The sequence below is a fragment of the Neoarius graeffei genome, chromosome 16 (assembly GCF_027579695.1).
Source record: "Neoarius graeffei isolate fNeoGra1 chromosome 16, fNeoGra1.pri, whole genome shotgun sequence".
NCBI classification, from domain to species: domain Eukaryota; kingdom Metazoa; phylum Chordata; class Actinopteri; order Siluriformes; family Ariidae; genus Neoarius; species Neoarius graeffei.
Window position 1 is genome coordinate 64690395 of NC_083584.1, and position 23383 is coordinate 64713777.

The 23383-nt window shown below is 41.5% G+C and overlaps 1 protein-coding gene across 1 annotated transcript; it reads left to right on the plus strand.

The window, feature by feature from the left end:
- Positions 1-3940: 3940 nt before the first annotated feature.
- Positions 3941-23059, plus strand: gap43 (growth associated protein 43). The gene is made up of 3 exons (XM_060942220.1): positions 3941-3977; positions 18407-18959; positions 22899-23059. Exons 1-3 carry the CDS (start codon positions 3948-3950, stop codon positions 22976-22978), a joined length of 663 nt encoding a protein of 220 aa, XP_060798203.1. The 5' UTR covers positions 3941-3947; the 3' UTR covers positions 22979-23059.
- The last annotated feature ends 324 nt before the right edge of the window (positions 23060-23383 follow it).

Here is a 23383-nt window from a genome sequence, read left to right on the forward strand (position 1 = left end):
ATGAAGAGTGGAGAGGCACAGAATGCAAGGTATTTGAAGTCCAGTGCGAAGTTTCCACAGTCTGTGATGATTTGGGGGGGGTCCCGTGTCATCTATTAGTGTTGGTCCACTGTGTTTTATCAAGTCCATTGAGTAACAGTCCAGTTCTTTCTCTCCTTAGCCCAGGTAAGACTCTTCTGAAGTTGTCTCTGGTTCAGGAGTGACTTGATTTTAGGAATGCAACAGTTGTAGCCCCTTTCCTGAAGACATCTGTGTATGGTGGCTCTTGATGCACTGACACCAGCCTCAGTCTGCCCCTTGTGAAGCTCTTCCAAGTTCCTGAATCGACTTTTCTTGAGAATCCTCTCAAGATTGCGGTCATCCCTGTTGCTTGTGCACCTTTTCCAGCCAGCCTTTTCAGCAATGATCTTCTGTGGCTTACCCTCCTTAGATGATCATCTTCTGGACAAGTGTCAAGTCCGCAGTCTTCCCCATGATTGTGGTTGCATGTACTGAAATAGACTGAGAGATACACAGTATTTACACTCAAAATTAAATATTCTAATAATTTGAGGTATTGGATTTCTGATTTTCATGAACTATAAAACGTCTCATCATCTCTAGCCACTTTATCCTGTCCTACAGGGTTGCAGGCAAGCTGGAGCCTATCCCAGCTGACTATGGGCGAAAGGCGGGGTACACCCTGGACAAGTCACCAGGTCATCACAGGGCTGACACATAGACACAGACGACCATTCACACTCAATTTTAGAGTCACCAGTTAACCTAACCTGCATGTCTTTGGACTGTGGGGGAAACCGGAGCACCCGGAGGAAACCCACGCAGACACGGGGAGAACATGCAACCTCTGCACAGAAAGGCCCTCGTCGGCCACGGGGCTTGAACCCGGACCTTCTTGCTGTGACGCGACAGCGCTAACCACTACACCACCATGCCGCTCGCTATAAAACATAATCATCAAAATTAAAACAAAAAAGCCTTGAAATATTTCACTTTACATATAATGAATATAGAATAGGGTCTTGCAAAAGTATTCATCCCCCTTGGTGTTTGACCTGTTTTCTCGCATTACAAGCTGGAATTAAAATGGATTGTTGGAGGCTTTTTGATTTACACCATTTGATTTACACAACATGCCTACCATGTTAAAGGTGAAAATTGTTGTTTTATTGTGACACAAACAATAATTAAGATGAAAAAATGACAGAAATCTGGAGTGTGTGTAAGTATTCACACCCCCAAGTCAATACTTTGTAGAGCCACTTTTTGCTGCAATTACAGCTGCAAGTCTCTTGGGGTATGTCACTATTAGCTTAGCACATCGAGCCACTGGGATTTTTGCCCATTCCTCAAGGCAAAACTGCTCCAACTCCTTCAAGTTAGAGGGGTTGCGTTGGTGTACAGCAATCTTCAAGTTATGCCACAGATTCTCTATTGGATTGAGATCTGGGCTTTAATTAGGCCATTCCAAGACATTTAAATGTTTCCCTTTAAACCACTCCAGTGTAGCTTTAGCAGTATGTTTAGGGTCATTGTCCTGCTGGAATGTGAACCTTCATCCCAGTCTCAAACCTCTGGCCAACTCAAACAGGTTTTCCTCCAGAATTGCCCTGTATTTAGTGCCATCCATCTTTCCTTCAGTCCTGACCAGCTTTCCTGTCCCTGCAGATGAAAAATATCCCCACAGCATGATGCTGCCACCACAATGCTTCACTGTAGGAATGGTGTTCTCAGGGTGTTGGGTTTACGCCACACATGGCATTTCCCATGATGGCCAAAAAGATCAGTGTTAGTCTCATCTGATCAGAGAATCTTCTTCCATGTGTTTGGGAGTCTGACACATGCTTTTGGCCAAACTCCAAATGTTTTTTTCTGAAGCAATTACTTTTTTCTGGCCACTCTTCCATAAAGCCCTGGTCTGTGGAGTGTATGGCTCAAAGTGGTCCTATGGACAGATACTCCCATCTCCACTGTGGATCTTTGCAGCTCTTTCAGTGTTATCTTTGGTGTCTTTGTTGCATCTCTGATTAATGCCCTCCTTGCCTGGTCTGTGAGTTTTGGTGGGCGGCCTTCTCTTGTCAGGTTTGTAGTGGTGCCATATTCTTTCCATTTTGCTATAATGGATTTAATGGTGCTCTGTGGAATATTTAAAGTTTGGGATATTTTTTATAACCCAACCCTGATCTATACTTTTCCACAACTTTGTCTCTGACTTGTTTGGAGGCTCCTTGGGTTTCATGTTGCTTGCTTAGTCATGTTGCAGAGTCAGGGTCCTTCCAGAACAGGTTGATTTATACAGACATCATGTGACACTGATTGCACACAGGTAGATCTTAATAAACTAATTATGGGACTTATGAAGTGAATTAGTTGGGCCAGCTCTTATTTAGGGGTTTCATATGAAAGGGGGTGAATACCTATGCACACTCCAGATTTCTGGGTTTTTTTAATCTTAATTATTGTTTGTGTCACAATAAAACAACAATTTTCACCTTTAAAGTGGTCGGCATGTTGTGTAAATCAAATGGTGCTAACCCCCCCAAAAATCCATTTTAATTCCAGCTTGTATTGTGACAAAACAGGACCAACACCAAGAGGGATGAATACTTTTGCAAGACATTGTATGTGAAAGTTTACCTTTTTGAATTAAATTATGGAAAAAAATCCATATGAAAAAAAATAATGATATTCCAATATTTTGAGATGCACTAATAGTGTCTGTTTTTATTTTCACATGCCACATTCATTTCCAGTTCAAGTTTTCCCATGAGGTTATCTTGCAGGATTCGTTTCTATACTGTATGTTTTTATGTTTGCAGGTGATTGTTTTCAAGATGCAATGCTGTACTGTTCACGTGATGTCACAAATTATTACTTATGCACAGTTTCAGGGTATAACATGCTGAAATGCACCTTCACACACGTTGGATTTTTCCCTAATGGAAGAATATGGAATCCCAAATCCCACGTCCCTCCATACTGGATATATAGTGGTACCCTCCCACTGTACGCTCTGCACTAAGAAGGTTTTGAAGCATGTTATATATCTTTTATGACTTAATTTCAGATTCGGACTTGTAGTATGTGTGGAATTACATTTTGTAGGTGTGAAACTGAGGCTTTACTTCTATGAAGTGGATTTATGTGTGTAATAAAATATCATACCCAGTGCATGAGGCTTTACTCCTGGACTTGACCTTTTATTATAAAATTGGCAGCTGCTGAGAGGGGGTGGTGGAGGGAGATCCTGGTCACTCCAGCCATCAGTGTGTGTGCTTGTGTGTGTCTGTGATTGTATAGAGATGCCAGAAACACTTCCGCACCCTGGGGCTTTTGCATGGCCATCAAGTCGGCTCCGTTACCATGTGAACAGCACTTGGAAAAACACCAGAGAGGCTTTCTATTGCGTTAATATTGACACCAAACACACTGCACGTCCTGATATTAGTGATCACACAACCTGTAAAAAGGTCACGCTGAGGACCTGCAGGGGCACCGCCCAGGCCGAAAGAAGGGGCAAAGTGTGTGTTTGTGTGTAGTGTAGTATAGAGGTGGGAATTGGACAAATTGGAGATGTTCAGTCATTCATAGGAGCTCCAGGAAAGGGTGGGGTTACCGCCTGCACAATGGGTGGGTTCAGAAGGATGGAGGGGTGTGAAAGAGAGAGAGAGAGAGAGAGAGAGGAGGGCTTTAGAGGGTGCACTCATTGTTGCCTCAGAGCGAGCGACCAGCCGTAGTGTGTGTGCGCTTGGGCCTGACTGTAATGACTAAAAGCATCAGACGCCTCAGCTGTTGATACAGCCCAAGAGTGTGTGTGCCAGAGAGAGAGAGAGAGGGAGAGAGAGAGTGACAGAGGGAGAGTGTGCAAGTGAGTAAGGGAGTGTGAGAGAAGTGCAAAGAAGGAAAGAAGGAAAGAAGGCGGCAAAAAAAGGAAGGATACCACAAGCATGCTGTGCTGTATAAGAAGAACAAAGCCGGTAATTTTGTTTGTTTGCTTTTTATTGCGTCTAATTTCTGTGTCAGTGTAAATATGGGATTTTTTTTGGTCTTTAAACGAAAGAAGACTCTTAATCACAGTGCTGTCAGCTAGCCTCAAACTGACACGCCTTGCTAATGTAATTAACATCTGAGCATGCCTGGAGACTTCATGTTCATGGAACTGATGCTCCGATGTGATTCATTGTTCTGATGAGAGCTGGATGGATGGAGTTAGATTTTCTTCTTCTTCATGTTTTTTTTTTTTTTTTGATGCAGTCCAGGCTCCCACCTGTGATTCAGGTGCTAGTGGTCGATTCCTCAGTGGATTCAGTTTTATTTTAATTAATAGCATGCACTGCATGAATTATAAATGCTCTGCATATAAGTTCCTGCAGGATGTCAGAAAACGTTCTTTTGGATGCTGGAGGAACGATGAGTGCACATGATAAAGGCGCTGGATGCTATTTGTGCGCATTTAGATGCCGGTGTGCAGAAGTTGAAGATGGAGGGAGAGATGGATGGATGGATGGATAGAGAGAGGGGGATGAAAAAAAGGGTGGGGTGCATCGAACTCGTGGGTTGAATGGGGGGATTCGTGCACGCGCGGGATTAGGAATTTCACCGTGATTGCTGTTTTTCAGGATCATGCACTGCAAATGGGATGCGACGCGATATGGGATGCGATTTTGTCACACGTCCGCACCTGTTCGGTGGCTAGTCAGGTCCTTTGTCCGAGCAGGGCGGGTCCGAGCGCGTCTTGCAAATGCACAAGCGCAAATAAGAGCGAATTTGCAATGCACAAACCTTCTTCCGTGCATTTTTTTGTTTTGTTTTAAATCCTCTTTAAAAAAAAAAAAACAGGAGGCGGCCGTGAGACTGAAAAGTAGAACAGCGAGGTCACGAGGTGCACCCGGGACTTGTCACATCTCGCGTCGCATCTCAAACGACTCCCTCCTCCCTGTCCAAGTGCACTAGTTAAAGCGTGAAATGATACCTTTTTTTTTTTTTAAAGTGCACTGGATGTGACCCGGTGGCTATTCTTCTGTTTAAGAAGAATCACGTGCACGAGCTGATTTTGGAGCCACGTGCATCCGCGCGCTCCCGCGGAGTCGTCGGGAGGATGAAAGGGAATAAAAAGGGCGTGGCGGCGCTGCTGGTGCTGATGCTGCTGCTGCTGCGCGCGCGAGCGAGTAGACAAGATACCAGAGATATGTGGGGGTTTTTTTTATTCGAATTTTTAAATACGCCCAAAATTAGTGTATTTGCATTAAATTCCAAAACCATGGATGGAGGAAGGAAGGAAGAAGGGAGGGAGGGAAGGAGAAGAGGGTGGGTGGGTGGGTGGATGGTGGTGGCAGAGAACCTATACAAACCCAAATAATTTCTCATAAAAGCTCGCCCATTCAAGATTCAAGATGCTTATTTGTCATATGCACAATAACAGACACAGCGGTTTATGAAATTCTTATTTTGCAACCAAATATAAAAGTAGAATGAAAATAAACGAAGATAACATTAAAAAAAAAGGTAGATATACTGTGCAATGTCTTGTGCAAAATTGCAAACTGATTATAATCCATCTACCTCTATATCACCCATGCATAGCAACGTTGACGTGTTGCATATATAGATGCACATATATATATATTTTTTTCTGTCCTCGTGCAACGGTATTAATATGCACGCAATGATCCAGGGTTGTATAACCGGTAGTGCACGAGCGTGCAAATCAGACCTCCTGCATGCCATCGCAGCTGATGGAACAGCGTTGCAAGAGCGATTGCACACGCAGGTGCTTCCTCAGTGCATGTGCATGCTTTCACACTCGTGCATCTTGAGCAGGAAACCTTGAATATTCATGCGCGTGAAAAAGCAACACAGAGAGCGTGCAGATTTTTTTCTTCTTCACACTTGACCGGTAATTCGGATCGTCTCTCAGTCTTCTTCTTCACTTGTGCACTCCCGTCATCCCAGGCCTGAAATCCCCAGTGGTGTTTAGGTGTGGGGGAGGGGAGGGCATTTAAACCCTCGGACCGGGGCGTGGTTCACACATCCGCGCGCCATAAAGCACTCTGATTCAACTGACTTCTTTTTACCCCTCTTTTATTGTAATGAAGCAACCTTTATGCATGAGATTCATTTCATTAATATATATCTCACGCATCCATCATCACAGTGCATTCACATTTCCATCCAGTCAGGTCCATGTGCATGTGCTGTTTGTCAGATGATGATGATATTTGAAGAGAAATGTAAAATTTTCTTTCTCAGGTCTCTGGATTTAGAAATCAGCAGCTAGTTCTGTGGATGATCTGATTTGGGTCGCCTTTGGTAGCGTTTGGAGAAGAACAGAGACGTGTGCATGCTGATTCGAGTTGCCAGATTATTATAAATCTGTAGACAAATTAAAGTAAAAACTCGACAGTGTCTCTGCGATGCTATTATTTTTGTGGCGATTTGATTTTACTACTCCATGTGTCCCCGTGTCACCCTTATTCCATGATGAAACGTTTCTCTCATGAATTATGGGCGTGGGCTCTTCCAGGACGACCACCCCCCTTCCCCCACCCACATCAACAGGGTACGGTGGGTTTCAAAATGCTGTAAATCATGACCAATGATGCTGTGTCCTTTCGACTCAAGCCGGTTGGTGAGGAAACACCGACTGAGGGAATATTCGTTTGGAAGAACGGTGTTCATTGCACTCATGCAGTTCCAGAGACTTGTCGAATCGATTCCAAGCTGTTTGCAGGCTTGCATTGGTCCACCACCTTACTTGTTGGTTTTTCCATTGATTTCCCAGAGGTACATCCAGTGCAAATCTCAGAGTGGCCTAATTATGTACCTGGTGTAAAAGGCCAATAAGAATCTGTTTAGTTTGCTGAACTGTTTTCCTGAGAATGGACCAACTGGCAGCTCGGTGTATAACTTCAAAAAAGCTTTATTAGCTTGGTACGTAGCAACCTAGAAGAAATAAAGACATCTCCAGGGTTGTGATTTAATACTTGTAGAGTCAGTACATTTTCAGTTCTTTTTCAGGGCCTGGAAAGTCACTGAAAATCCAGAAATAGCACTGACCACTAATTGACCACTAACTTATAGGCTTTGTTGATAATGCAGTTTATAAAAGGAGTCACTTGTCATTGGCAAATCAAGGCCATCGTGACACTTATACGAGCCCTCGCGTCTCGTTAAGCAGCTCTACGAAATCTCTCTTGTAACATGAATGAATTATGTTTGCCCTGACAGTGAAGTCACCTCACGTGGTGTGTTCTACGTCAATCATTTTGATTGGATACGCTTCCTCCGACAATGGCGGAGTGATCTGAGCTCATGTCAAGTTTTTATAAAAAGCCTTGGGTGATTGATTTGATGCCAGTGTGCCTATTAGGGAAAATTGCTCATTGATTTCAAATTTAAAATTCGTGCTTGTCGAGCTGCCCTGAAGAAAAGGCAGTGGGATAGTTAAGGAGAAGTGTGAAGAAATCATCAGCGTACAAGGCAACATGGTAATAAATCTGACTTGTGTGAGGCAGAACAAAGGGCATTATCTCCTGACAGAGAAAGACGAAGGAGAACGGCCTGCATGATATATCAAGACCGGACCATCTACATTTGACTCAAAAGGCTACATTTCCTTGAAATGATTCAAAAGCAAGCTGCATAACCATATTATGTGATATGTGTTTTTGCTCTTGCTTGGCTTCTTTATCTCCTGTCTGGCTAATGGAGATGATTTCATACATCTCTGTGTTACTCATGGCTGCTATGAATCACATTAGTGTCAAATTTCAGATCAACCGTTTAAAATCACAAGGCAGCAGATACCACGCCGCTCATCTCAAGCCTTATTCTGAATTCGAGTTCAGCTCAGTTTACTGGAATGTTTTATTACCAGATCTACGCTTTATCCAATCCTGCTTTCTTCACATGACAAATTGATCAATTTTTTAAAAATTGTAATCCACTGTAGAACAAAAGCCTTAATGGCGTTCAGGGCTTGGGTGGTGTAAATCGGCGGATGATGTCATACTCTTGAGTGATCTCGGGGGTCTATAATGATGAGAGTGACTCATGAGAAATGAGTCATTCTGCAGCGGCAGCTACAAGACATCACCTATTACCAGAGCGCCTCAGTAATACCATGCGTGATACACAATGCAAGCAACAGGTTTCAGTGCTTCTGCTCGCTGCATGGGCTCTAATCTCATTTTGTGACTTATACGATCAATTTATTGAAATGTACCTACTTTATGGAGGAATGCAATTTTAACCCACTGTTGGATTTCGCCATTTATAAAAGACGCAGACATGTTTTTCCAAAGCTTGAACATCAAACATTAATTTTCCTGCTGTAAATTACAGAAAAAAAAATAATCTTGTTTCACTTTGAAATGGAAAAAGGTTTCCATTTAACAACTTTGTGATTTCTAAGAATCCATTCGTCCATATTTCAGTTCCAGATAAAACAGTGTGGATTATAAGTAACCAAAACATTGCATATTTAATGGGAAGTTGCCCGCTCTCTTCAGATTTCCCTGTCGGCAATGTGATCGTTATGGAATTATTACTGATGTAAAATCACTGAAGTCAATCAGGCCTATTGAATAACCATTACACCACCAACAAATGCAGCTGTAGGGTACCATAAAAACCCATTAGAAAACCATAAAACACCTTGAATCAAGATTGTTGATTCAAGATCAATGCTCAATCAAAGATCCAAAATTAGGTTTCTTGGATTCTAGGGTTTGTTCCCAGGAGACTTGCTGGGATATGCTTCGGATCCACTGTGACTCTGACCAGGATAAAACGGTTGCTTAAAATGAACAAATACCATGGCCAAAACTAGCACAGCTAGTTGTAATGGTTTCCATTATTAGTTTTTCAACAGGGACTATGATCCTACCACCACCATGCTTCACTGTGGGAATCCACACAATGCTGGATTGGTATCATTGGGGGAAAAAAAGGATTAAATGGATTAATTTCTGGAGCAAATCTAGCCTGAGATATGAGAATTACTCATAACAAAATGGCATGAAGTAGGTCCATTTCTATCATGTCGTTTGTGGGGACAAACTTCGACAAATATCAGTTCAGTATCAAGCTATAATTGACATTTCAATGACGGTAGCAACTTCAGAAAAGAAAATTCTTAATGAGTACAATTAAGAATAATGTACATGCAGTCATGGGTAAAGAGACATTTTGTGGAAGGTGGTTTTTCCATCTAGGTCTTATGTGAATTTTGAAAATTTGAAATATACCAGAAATTTGAAAGAACATCTGAAAATAAAAAAAAATTTCTACAGATGCAAGTTGGTGTACAGTGGTGCTTGAAAGTTTGTGAACCCTTTAGAATTTTCGATATTTCTGCATAAATATGACCTAAAACATCATCAGATTTTCACACAAGTCCTAAAAGTAGATAAAGAGAACCCAGTTAAACAAATGAGACACAAATATTACACTTGGTCATTTATTTATTGAGGAAAATGATCCAATATTACATATCTGTGAGTGGCAAAAGTATGTGAACCTCTAGGACAGGGGTGTCCAAACTGATCCATAAAGGGCCGTGTGGCTGCAGGTTTTCATTCCAGCCATGCAGCAGCACACCTGACTTGGCTCATTCAATCACCTGAACTGTCTTCAGACAGTCAAATACTTGCAGCCACACCCACGCTTGATTAAAGGGTGGGTGTGTCAGTTGATTGAATAAGCCAAATCAGGTGTGCTGCTGCATGGCTGGAATGAAAACCTGCAGCCACACGGCCCTTTATGGATCAGTTTGGATATCCCTGCTCTAGGATCAGCAGTTAATTTGAAGGTGAAATTAGAGTCAGGTGTTTTCAATCAATGGGATGACAATCAAGTGTGAGTGAGCACCTTGTTTTATTTAAAGAACAGGGATCTATCAAAGTCTGATCTTCACAACACATGTTTGTAGAAGTGTATCATGGCATGAGCAAAGGAGATTTCTGAGGACCTCAGAAAAAGCGTTGTTGATGCTCATCAGGCTGGAAAAGGTTACAAAATCATCTGCACTCCACCAATCCACAGTCAGAGAGACTGTGTACAAACGGAGGAAATTCAAGATCATTGCTACCCTCCCCAGGAGTGGTCGACCAACAAAGATCACTCCAAGAGCAAGGCGTGTAATAGTCAGCGAGGTCACAAAGGACCCCAAGGTAACTTCTAAGCAAATGAAGGCCTCGCTCACATTGGCTAATGTTAATGTTCATGAGTCCACCATCAGGAGAACACTGAACAACAATGGTGTGCATGGCAGGGTCGCAAGGAGAAAGCCACTGCTCTCCAAAAAGAACATTGCTGCTCATCTGCAGTTTGCTAAAGATCACGTGGATAAGCCAGAAGGCTATTGGAAAAATGTTTTGTGGATGGATGAGACCGAAATAGAACATTTTGGTTTAAATGAGAAGTGTTATGTTTGGAGAAAGGAAAACACTGCATTCCAGCATAAGAACCTTATCCCATCTGTGAAACATGGTGGTGATAGTATGATGGTTTGGGCCTTTTTTGCTGCATCTGGGCCAGGACAGCTTGCCATCATTGATGGAACAATGAATTCTGAATTATACCAGCGAATTCTAAAGGAAAATGTCAGGACATCTGTCCATGAACTGAATCTCAAGAGAAGGTGGGTTATGGAGCAAGACAACAATCCTAAGCACACAAGTCGTTCTACCAAAGAATAGTTAAAGAAGAATAAAGTTAATGTTTTGGAATGGCCAAGTCAAAGTCCTGACCTTAATCCAATCGAAATGTTGTGGAAGGACCTGAAGTGAGCAGTTCATGTGAGGAAACCCACCAACATCCCAAAGTTGAAGCTGTTCTGTACGGAGGAACGGGCTAAAATTCCTCCAAGCCGGTGTGCAGGACTGATCAACAGTTACCGCAAACGTTTAGTTGCAGTTATTGCTGCACAAGGGGGTCACACCAGATACTGAAAGCAAAGGGTCACATACTTTTGCCACTCACAGATATGTAATATTGGATCATTTTCCTCAATAAATAAATGACCAAGTATAATATTTTTGTCTCATTTGTTTAACTGGGTTCTCTTTATCTATTTTTAGGACTTGTGTGGAAATCTGATGATGTTTTAGGTCATATTTATGCAGAAATATAGAAAATTCTAAAGGGTTCACAAACTTTCAAGCACCACTGCAGCAATAATGATGAGTGATGTAAATGTGTTTTTCAAATGAATTACAATGTCAGGATCACATCTTAGCACTTTATCTCGATATATCTAAATATAACCATGCATAAACATGTCACTTGTGCTGTTTAGCAAGATGAAGAAACATTTTCTCAAATTAATTCACGAAAGAAAGCAACAGTGATTAAAAATATCAAAAGTGAACAAATGAATATCAAACATTTGGACATTTTCTTTCCATACACAGGAGAAAAGCAGCCGTGCCCTCTGGGTATTGTAGTCTCCATAATCACATTTTCGTCAGGCTCCAGATTTTTACCTGATGGGAAAACCGATTCATTCCCATTTTTTTTTGTTGAATTTTTTGTTTTGTTGAGTTTCAGTCGGAACTACAGTATGTTTTAAAAAAACAAACAAACCGTAGACGAAAGTCACCATTTAAAGGCAGTAGATCCTTTTTCAGAACTATATAATCCGATTCATTTCATCTTAATTCGTTTAATATGACAAACCTGTATAAATCATGCACGAAGTCTTACAAAGGGCTAAAAATCTGCCACTCATTCCAAATTCCTATTTGGTTGGTTTTTAGATGCATAATTATGGCTAATTTGAAAAGTGTGAGACATCTTTGGTTCAAAAATTCCATCTCTGAAGACAATAAGTGGTGCTTACCTACTATCCAAGTGTAATAGTATCTAGTTTGGATAGTATATCGTATATTATAATAATAGTATATAGTCAAAAACCCAGGAGATGATTAAAGAGTGATACAGCCTAACCCAATCAGATGATCATATCAATTACTTATTGAGTTAAAGCACCTTATGGCCTTATAGATATCTTTGGAAATGTTTCCTTCAATGTGATTAAGGATTAGCATTGATGGTGAGGCTAGCTCATTTATCTTCTCATTTCCTTTACAAGATGCCAATGTCCAGTCACCGAATGTGGCTTGTGCAGCCCATTAGTGTGAAGAATCCAATAAAGGACGGAGCAACAGGAGAATCTGGACACGTTTCAGGACCTGAGTGTGCATTCTGTGCTGCCTGATGCTTCCAACATGAACCAATAACACTTAATAAGGAGCAAGTGTGAATGTATGTGGACAAAACGCAGAACTAACTGGGGTCAAGACGGGGTGTGAGGTCTTGGTTCCAATTTGGATGGAAGTGGCCTGTTTTATTTGAATTATTATAATTCATTCAAATAAGTCAAATTATCGACAGTTCAGTTCTTTCCACATTAGGTCCCAATCCCTGATGGAGCATAATCCAGCAGTCTTCTCATTAATAAATCATGAGCTATATTTTTCAATGTGTGTATATATATATATATATATATATATATATATATATATATATATATATATATATATATATATATATATATATATTACACTCTCCAGCCACTTAAACAGGAACTTGTTGTTGATTCTAAGATCCCTGTTCTTGGCTGCAGGAGTGGAACCCAATGTGTTGTTCTGCTGTTGCATGCTGAGATGCTTTTCTGCTCACCACGGTTGTAAAGAGTGATTATATGAGTTACTATAGCTTTCCTGTCAGCTCGAACCAATCTGGCCATTTTCCTCTGACCTCTTATCAACAAGGTGTTTGTTTCCACCCACAGAACTGTCACTCGCTCACTCACTCGATGTTTTTTTGTTTTTCGCACCATTCTGTGTAAACTCTAGAGACTGCCGTGTGTGAAAACCCCAGGAGATCAGCAGTTTCTGAAACACTCAAACCAGTCCATCTGGCTCAAACCAACACCCATGCCACAGTGAAAGAAAGTCACACTTTGAGATCGCAATTTTTCCCATTCTGATGTTTGACGTGAACATTAACTGAAGCTCTTGATTTGTATCTGCATGATTTGATGCATTGTGCTGCTGTCAAGGGATCGGCTGATTAGAGAACTGCATTAAACAGCAGGTGGATGTAGGGGTGTTCCTATAGTGGCTGGTGGCTGGTGAGTGTAAATTGCTTCTACACTTTCAGCAGTTTCACCTGTAATGTATTCTAACTTTATTCCGATTTGCCTCATTTTTGTGTCCTTGCTTTTCATTTTGCACTGCATTTCATTTCCAGATATCATGTTACTCATCAGTTATATTTAATCATTTTTCATTTAAATGATTTCAGTTATGTTTTATTTATTTTGTTAAACTTTTCTTTCATTAGAGACATGTGAGTATTAAAATAATAACCTTTTAGTGGGGAAATTCAGCCGAGGATCCTGGTGTGAAAAGGTAAACCAGTGAAGGCATCACTTGCATCTTTGCACTTTACACGAATGTAAAAAAAAAAAAAACTCCATCAATCAAAAGGTTACTCATTTGGATTGTTTGTAGGTGTTACAAATTAGCATGTTAAGTGGAACAAAGTGCACGTTCGCATCCTGATATCTCAAATAAACAGAGCTGATTATTATTCTACTTGTATTATGACGTACACTGGAAAGTTAATTTATCATCTGAAGACATCTTGAATTGTCACACTGAACTGGTTTCAGATTAAAGAACAACAAAGTAGCGCTCTTACCCTTAATTATCCTAATTATCTCATTCCCACAGCTTTACTAAATCTTGCCTGTGCATTAGGATCTAGTTCTCATGCCTTACTAAGTCATGGCAACGTATTACTCTAATTAAGCTTTGAATGACAGGTAAGTTTAGAAGATATATTTATTTTCTCAAGTATCGTAACAGTTGCCCCAGTTATTATTTTTTTTTAATATCCGGCTGTGTAAGATTGCTAAGGAACCATTAGAAAAATTCATGCCACTCCTTAACCTTTAATACTGACAATTGGTGCCACTCCTCAACCATCCCCTATTGCCCCTGTCATTTATCCAGCCACTCACCTTTACAGGCTGTAAACCTCGCTTTATTACATTTGGCCTCTCTCAAGCAGTAAACTCTCTGCTTGAAATATGGAGTTTTAAAACCAGCAGCCGTCGTTTCCTTTTCGTCTTCATTTGCTACAAATTGAGAAGAGTAGGCACAGTAGGCACAAACGCTGTACATCATTCCACCATGTCACATTTGAAACATTTTCAATCAGCAGCAATAACGGATCAGTTCCACTGCTGCCATTTGGCTTCTCTGTGGTTCCTGGCAGCCATGAGAGAAGGACAGAAGGAGAGGTGTGAATGCTTGGAACTGATGGACTGTCCAAACCCACTCTCATCCACTTGCATCAATCACCAAGAAGCATGTGACTGCGGAGCTTATGAAGTTTTATGTACTCCACAGATCTGAAACTCTTTATGCAGACCGTGTCATCTTCAGCAACATTGTGGATTCTAGATTTGGAAGATGTTTCCTAATTGGTAGATATTCTCAAAAGATCTACACTTTATTAGACATCTGTTAATCAGTCATTTTTCAAATCAGAGTGCAAGTAATACGTTTGATTAGTTTGCTATTTTGTGCGGTTTGGTTTCAAAAACCAAAAAAAAAAGTTTAGCTGAGGGACGTGTGTTTATTTTCTCTTTTTGTTTGTCAGTCAAAGACCACGAGTTGGCCTAATGGTTAGCATGTCCACCTCTTGACCGGAAGATTGTGAGTTCTACTTGCGGTCAGGTCATACCAAAGACCATCATAAAAATGGAACCTACTGTCATCTGGCAAGGCACGCTGCAAATACAGATGTGAGTGGGGAATCAAATTCTCACAGTTACCTGAGGACCAACCCCCCACTGTAACCCTAGCTGTATAGGCGAGAGGCTGAGGGCTATGGAGATCGGTGCTGCACCCATACACCTCAAAAGAGTTGGTTAGTACTGGGATAGGAGACTGCCTGGGAAGACCAGATCCTGGCGTGGAAGGGACTTTGACTTGACTTGACTGGTCAGTCAAAATCTCCAGAACACTTCATATTTATGCAGTGCCACAGCTCTGTCCTTGGTGTCTCATGGCACAGTTAGTAACTCACATCTACACAAAAAAGTTGCAAACTAAAAAAAAACACAGCCTATTTGATTCACATCCTGCTCACTTCGGGTAGATTTAGAGTCAAATTGAAACGTGAGAGTTTACGTGAAAGCGGATCGAGACCACCTCGCTCAGACATTCATGGACCTGCGTGGCAAGTAAAAACTCCCTCAGACAACATCCATCCTGATGCCCTACATCTGGCTGGAGTCTCATGTCATTGCTCTTGTGGAGGACGGCCCCGTATGGACAGTCAAAAGTCACACTTGGAAGATGGCTCTGGACACTTACAGTAATACATCTATGGCTGAGGACTACAGTTAACTTGCTAACTTTAGGACTGCAGTTGTCATGAACAGTTTTGCACTCAAGTTTCCATCAGTGAAAGAGTTTATAACTTTAACAAAGCAGACTTCATGTTAAAACTATAATGAATTTCCTGGTTATAGTTATACTTTGTGACTCTGTAGGACACTGTTATAGAAGCAAGTTATTTATAATCACGCTATCTGTTATCACCCAAATGAGGATGGGTTCCCTTTTGAGTCTGGTTCCTCTCAAAGTTTCTTCCTCATGTCGTCTCAGGGAGTTTTTCATTGCCACTACTGCCACAGGCTTGTTAATTGGGGATAAATTAGGGATAAAATTAGCTCAAGTTTAAAGTCTTTAATTTTCTGTAAAGCTGCTTTGTGACAATGTCTATTGTTAAAAGCTCTATAAAAATAAACTTGACTTGACCTGTGTGTGATTGCTGTGCTCCCACCTGCATAATTAACTGAATCACAGGAGAAAACATGCCACACCTATTCAAACAGACTAAATGATGTATGAAAGTGTCCTCTCTCATTAATCTTGTTGACTTTGCTCCCCACTTCTGAAAAGTGTAAAAAATTTTCAGGAAAGTTGTTACACGAGTCATCAATCAGTACTAAACCCTGAAGTGTATTCTTTAGAATTGATGGATTGTGGTCAATTCTGAGGGTGTATGATGCCAGTGCACTTAGTTAATAGATCCTTGGAAATCTTGGGCAAGGAGCCATGCAAGTGTGTAACAAGAGAGCAGAGCATCTTGTTCGCACATTAAACACAGAGTTCAGACCTTATCTTTCCTGGTGGCCCATAAGAAAACTAATGGAGTGAACTAATGAGGAAACCAGCCCAGATGTCCTCTTGGAGATAGACAAAGCATTTATCAAAGATCTGTGTCCATTAGCCGCAGTCATCTGATTGGATTCCTTTGACACGCCATCAAAATATGTCTAACGTTTTCAATTCTGCATGACTGGGTGTCCCCCTGGAGTCTCTGATGTTGGTGCCTTGATATCCCATGGTTATTAGTTAGATGGAGCTTTTTTTTTTTTTAACTTATTCCACATATTCAGTCATCTGTATCAAAGCTCGAGTCAGAACTTACTCAATGTCACAGCCACTTCAAAATAAGAGTTTATTTTTTACTAACAAATGCAATATTTCCCACAGTGATTACAGCCCTGTGAGCTTGCTTCTTGCATGCTGCTAAAGTAACATTTAGTTTATTGTCAGATTGTTGGATCCAGTGATTTCTGGTGCAGACACAAATTTTTTTTGTAATATCATATTTTCGAATCTTTTGGTATCTTTCACGTCACAGTCTTCAAACTCAGTAATCTGAATTATGAAGCAAGACTTCACAATCATTTTAATCATTATTTGGATCCAATTAAAATTTTTTCCACCTTCTGAAACTTTACTAGAGCACCATTAGCGGTTGTGAATCACATTATTGAGTATAACCTTCAACAAAAACAATACTAAAGGCATAGTGTTGGTGTATGGCCTGCTAATTGGTCAGGGAACAACTGCAGGTTTCCTGCCTGCTCGAAATCTGCCAGGTGAACATGGCCTCCTGTTGAGTGCATGGCTCTGGAACAGTGATTAAAGTGCAGCATGCCAAATTCGCTGGAGCTGCTGGATTGTGTTCATGCCTTTGAAAAATTACCTTTTGGCTGTGCCACTCTAGCAATCACCAAATGACGAAACAACCTAGATTATCACCTCGTAGGCAGCATATTCCCTCAAGACACTTCAGTCACCTGTATATATTTGCCTCATGCAAATTTGATAAATTAAGAAACAGCATCTTGTACATCATTATATTTGGAAAAGGGTCAACAATAGGTTTCGGTGGTATTCTGTGTTCTTTAGTTTTTGTATATTTGATGGATAATGAAGAATTAAAACTTAATTCTAATCAGAATCCTTGATGTGCTTGATATAATGCCCAGGGAGTATTCCTGACATGCAGTCAGACTTCCCAGATGAAGATGAAATGAAGATGAATGAATAATTGAAAGCAATTTTTTGTTTCCAACTTCCTACTGGAGCGGCACAGTGGTGTAGTGGTTAGCGCTGTCACCTCACAGCAAGAAGGTCCGGGTTCGAGCCCTGTGGCCAGTGAGGGCCTTTCTGTGCGGAGTTTGCATGTTCTCCGCATGTCCGCGTGGGTTTCCTCCGGGTGCTCCGGTTTCCCCCACAGTCCAAAGACATGCAGGTTAGGTTAACTGGTGACTCTAAATTGACCGTGGGTGTGAATGGTTGTCTGTGTCTATGTGTCAGCCCTGTGATGACCTGGCGACTTGTCCAGGGTGTACCCCGCCTTTCGCCCGTAGTCAGCTGGGATAGGCTCCAGCTTGCCTGTGACCCTGTAGAACAGGATAAAGCGGTTAGAGATAATGAGATGAGATGAGATGAGATGAGATGAGATGAGATGAGATGAGATGAGAAGTTCCCACTGATGCCAGAACCAAGATCATGATATTGCAAAGAGGTTACTGGGTGAAGGATAGCAAGTTACCATCATCTGAAATCTCATTTATTGATTGTCAAATTTTGAGGAACCTTACTCCCGTAGCATGGAAATTATACTAAATCAATGCATTGCAACTCAGTGGATTTCTCTACATTTCACTGTTCTTATCATAGAAACTATTGATCTGTGTATGGGTGGGTCCTTAGTGACTGATCCTTTTGTGAATGGCAAACACTGAACAGTTTGCATTTTGGTAATTTGTCAAGTTTATTTGACACTTTTAATCACTGCAGCTTGCCAGACTCCAGAAATTGTTGAGGTGAGCTTTGGTCAAGTGTCCACCAGTCTCTGCCAGATCTGGCATTGGAATTCAACTAAAAACCAGTGGCTTTATATTCTGGCTGCTATTTCAAGTCAGATTAGCCATTCAGGCCATTGATTGGCAAGATTTGAAAGGGGGACGAGTCATCTAAAAATGCTTGTGATCTCTCCTAATGCTGTTCCTGTTCCTCAGGTGGAGAAGACCGAAGATGCTGACCAGGAGATCAAGCAAGATGGCACCAAACCAGAAGACAAAGCCCACAAGGCTGCCACCAAGATCCAGGCGAGCTTCCGCGGACACATAATCCGGAAAAAAATGAAGGATGATGACAAGGATGAGGACAATCCTGCTGCTGAGGCCAAGGCTGAGGAAAATGAGGAGGAAAAGAAAGAGGAAGAGAAAGCTGCTTCTCCTACTGCAGAGAAACAAGATGAAGCTGCCAAGGAGGAGGAAAAGGCTACCACTAACTCTCCAGCAGCAGAGGAAAGCAAGGCTGAAGCTCCTGCCACCTCCCCTTCAGAACCTAAACAGGATGTGAAGGAGGAACCAAAGGAAGCAGAGAAGCCTAAAGAAGCAGGAAGTGCCGAAGCTGAGGCTGCGAAGACCTCAGAGAATGTAGCTTCAGAGAAGAAAGAGGAGGAAAAGGAGGAGGAGAAGGCAGAAGCCAAACAAGCCGATGTGCCTGCCACGGCTAGTGAGACAGCTGATTGTGAAGCCGACGTGAACCAAACACAAGACAAACCAGGTAAGTTACATCAAGACATTAAAGGACTCAGATGAGATACCAACTGGACCTGAACAAGTGAAGTTTTGGGGCATAGTTAGTGTAGCATTTTGTGTCATTCTTGGAGATCTGACTTCCCAATATTATTTGGATTTAACTGAGCCCTCACATCTGCTTCTGACATAATAATAATAAGAAAAAAACTTTATTCGTCACATGCAAACTTCAAGCACAGTGAAATTCATCCTCTGCATTTAACCCATCTGAAGCAGTGAACACATGCACACACTCAGAGCAGTGGGCAGCCACACCAAAGCGCCCGGGGAGCAGTCAGAGGTCAGGTACCTTGCTCAAGGGCACCTCAGCCCAAGGCCGCCCCACGTCAACCTAACTGCATGTCTTTGGATTGTGGGGGAAACCGGAGCACCCGGAGGAAACTCACGCAGACACAGGGAGAACATGCAAACTCCACACAGAAAGGCCTAACTAAACATTGTAACAAAAGGAGTTTGTTATAAACCACCTTTAGAAACTAATGTAGCCAGCATGGTTATCAGAATTCATACGAACCAACTCTTATGTAAAGTTATGAAAGGTTAAAGTGAACATGGGCCATAGTCCACAATCATGAAGCCCTTGTACAAAGTCACTAAATGTAAATTATAGTGTCCTTGAGCAAGGGCACAATATGTCAATTTTTGAGATCCTGAGCGAGACCCCAAACCTTCAATTGTTGGCATCCTTGTTTGATACTTCAAGTCCTCAAAAACTGCACTCTTGAGCAAGGCCACTGGCCTTCAAATTTTGGCCCGAATAAATGAGGTCACTACCCTCAATTTGTGTGCCCTGGAACAAGGCCCCAATACTTAATTGTTGAGTCCCTGAATATGGCTGCAATACCAACAATCAAGGCCCCTAGTTCACAATCATGGAGCCCATAAGCAAAGCCACGAGCCTTCAGTTGCTTCAGTTGTTAGAACCTTGAGCAAGGTCACTACCCCTCAAATGTTGAGCCCTTGAACAGGCCACTAGTCCTCAATCATTGGGTGCTTGAGTGAGGCCCCAAGCCATTAATTGTTGGGTCCCTAAGTGAGGCTGCAAGCCTTCAGTTGTTGCACCTTTAAGGTAAGGCAATTGTTGAGCTTTTGAGCAAGGCCCTAAACCTTCAATTGCTAGGTCTTGAGCCCCTTAAATGATCCCCAAGCCTCATCGTTGGATCCTTGGCCATGGGCACTTTAATTGTTGGGCCCTATCCACTTACCGATAGCTGTACCTGAATTGTCTGCTTCACTTGTAAATCTCTTTTAATAATAATAATAATAATAATAATAAAACTCAATACAAATCTCATCTCATCTCATCTCATTATCTCTAGCCGCTTTATCCTTCTACAGGGTCGCAGGCAAGCTGGAGCCTATCCCAGCTGACTACGGGCGAAAGGCGGGGTACACCCTGGACAAGTCGCCAGGTCATCACAGGGCCGACACATAGACACAGACAACCATTCACACTCACACCTACGGTCAATTTAGAGTCACCAGTTAACCTAACCTGCATGTCTTTGGACTGTGGGGGAAACCGGAGCACCCGGAGGAAACCCACATGGACACGGGGAGAACATGCAAACTCCACACAGAAAGGCCCTCGCCGGCCCCGGGGCTCGAACCCAGGACCTTCTTGCTGTGAGGCGACAGCGCTAACCACTACACCACCGTGCCGCCCCCTCAATACAAATGTTCCAGAAAAGTTTGAAAAATCAGTAAGAGTCACTTTTGATACTCTGATTTTAATTTATTAACAATGTCACAAGACCAGACTTACCAAATCAACTGAGGATGTTTTTGACAGCTTGAAGGCATTTTGATCTTGAAGACGTCTAAAAATGGCAGTGTGTGAATTGTGTGATGAGCTTTTCATTAACACATCCTAACATCAGAACAAATCAGATAGTAGCAGCCTTATCCAAAATATCATCTGACAAACAAGACATGATGAGTAGATTTGTTCTCATTTTTTTTTATCATGCTGGAAAAGGATATACAACTTAGAAGGGTATCATGGACCAAACATTCAGAACATTTGTCACAGATGTTCAAGCAGTGTAGAATCTCAGCATGGAGATAATTAAGCAAACATGAGTGATGCTTCACAAAGAGATGTGATTGCATGTCAGTGATTTGTGAACGGAAAATGGGATGAGTCTCAGTGTAACAGAATTATGCAATCGATTTCTTCCCACTACATGTTCTAATTTGTGCTTGAAGCCTTCAGTGGTTTCAGCCGGAGATCTATCGCACTGTGGCTACTCAGCTAAATCTAAGTGCATGACTTGACCACAATTAGGCTTTATAGATGCTGTTCTTCGGATTCTGCAGCCATGAAGCATCATGTTTACTGTAGAATGACACCCTGTTCTGAAAGCAAAGCTAGTCTCAAACTGCTGGAACACCTGTTTATAATCCTACAGCCCATCGTTTCTGTCAGAATTTATTGCCGTCTTCACAAATGACAGGAATTTCATTTAGTTTTTGATGAATTTCCTTTTTTAAGGAATAAATGGAAAGCTATGAGCATTTTGCTAGTGTCTCGAAGATGAACAATTTAAAGCTTTACACCTGATCTCATCCAAAATTCAGAAGATTTTGAATAAGGAAATAATTTTATAAGATTTCATACAAAATCTAAATTCCAGTGACACAATTTTCTGTGGCGGCACGGTGGTGTAGTGGTTGGCGCTGTCGCCTCACAGCAAGAAGGTCCTGGGTTCAATCCCCGGGGCCGGCGAGGGCCTTTCTGTGTGGAGTTTGCATGTTGTCCGCGTGGGTTTCCTCTGGGTGCTCTGGTTTCCCCCACAGTCCAAAGACATGCTGGTTAGGTTAACTGGTGACTCTAAATTGACCGTAGGTGTGAATGTGAGTGTGAATGGTTGTCTGTGTCTATGTGTCAGCCCTGTGATGACCTGGCGACTTGTCCAGGGTGTACCCCGCCTTTCGCCCATAGTCAGCTGGGACAGGCTCCAGCTTGCCTGCGACCCTGTAGAAGGATAAAGCGGCTACAGATAATGAGATGAGATGAGACAATTTTCTGTAGATAACAAAAGCAAGAGCAAATAAATTGTCATACTACTGTACTTATTTTATAATAAATACAGCTATGATTAACGTCATCCATCGACAATTGATTTTTTTTTTTTGGTTCTTGCACATCGTTATCGATCCAATCTCAGGAGAAATTTGATGATATTGTAAGCCAGGAAGATAGTGGTGAATTAGTTTAAATTCTGCCCCTCACCCTAACTTTAACCATTTGTAAATTCAAATCCATATTGTTGTTGGTTTTTTTTTTGGGAATTCTGCAATGTAGAATCATTAAAATCATAAAAGTGGAGAATTATTATTATCAATCCATTTGATCTTGTACACAATTTGAAGCAGTATAATTTGTATTTTTCACAAAATTATTTCCAGTGAGCTCTAAGAAGCTCTCAGTGAGCTTGACTTAAGTCTTGTTGTTTTTTGTTTACATTTTTTTAACCAATTTGGCTATTGTTTTGAGGCGTGAAATACAAGTTCATGGAAAGATGGCTGTTCAGAAAGTACATTGCATTATTGCTAAACTGATTAAAAATGTATGAGATCTTTGATATGCGAAAGTGTTCCGTCTGGAAACGTTTATTTAACATTTATGGGAGGAGTCTCCAGTGCCAGTGCTTTGTAACAATCCAGATTCATTTCAAGTGAAGTGATAACAGAAATGAACTTGCTTCACAGACATTCAACAACATTAAATAGAACTCTAAATGGATAGAAATAACATATTTGAATAAATCAAAATTGTAATTATTTGCAAATTGGTCGAAGAGTACAGGAAGAATAAACACTGTGAAAGGAAAATAATCAAGCTGATATAAACATCAACTTTTCAAAATAAGTGCTTTCGTGTGATATTTTGTCAAAACAGATGCTGCAGAAGACTCTGAGCAGGCAGAAGGTGGTGTTTCAGAGGCGGCGAAAGAGGACGACAAGGCCGAGAGTGCTTAAAGAGAACCGCCGTGGCGACATGATACGATATGATATGATATGATATGATACCAGATCATTAAATGGTTGCTCTTTGCCCTCTGATTGTGGAGACAGTCAGTTTTAATTTGTTTGGTCCTATATATTTTCTTTCGTGTGGCAAAATGATTTTCTTACATCTTGGGGGAGGGGTTTGTTTGGAGGAGGGGGAGGGGGAGTTTCCATACGCAACTTTGCGGCTCAAGCTAGCAGTGAACGTGTGAGAACGTGGCTGCTTCTTCAACGTGCGAGAAACCAACACTGTACGTTCATCCACGTCACCAAAAAGGGACAAGAGACGCAATTTCATACTCGACTCGAACCCGTTAAACCCTGGTTTGCATTTCTAGCTACTCCCACACACACACACACACAGACACGTGCGCG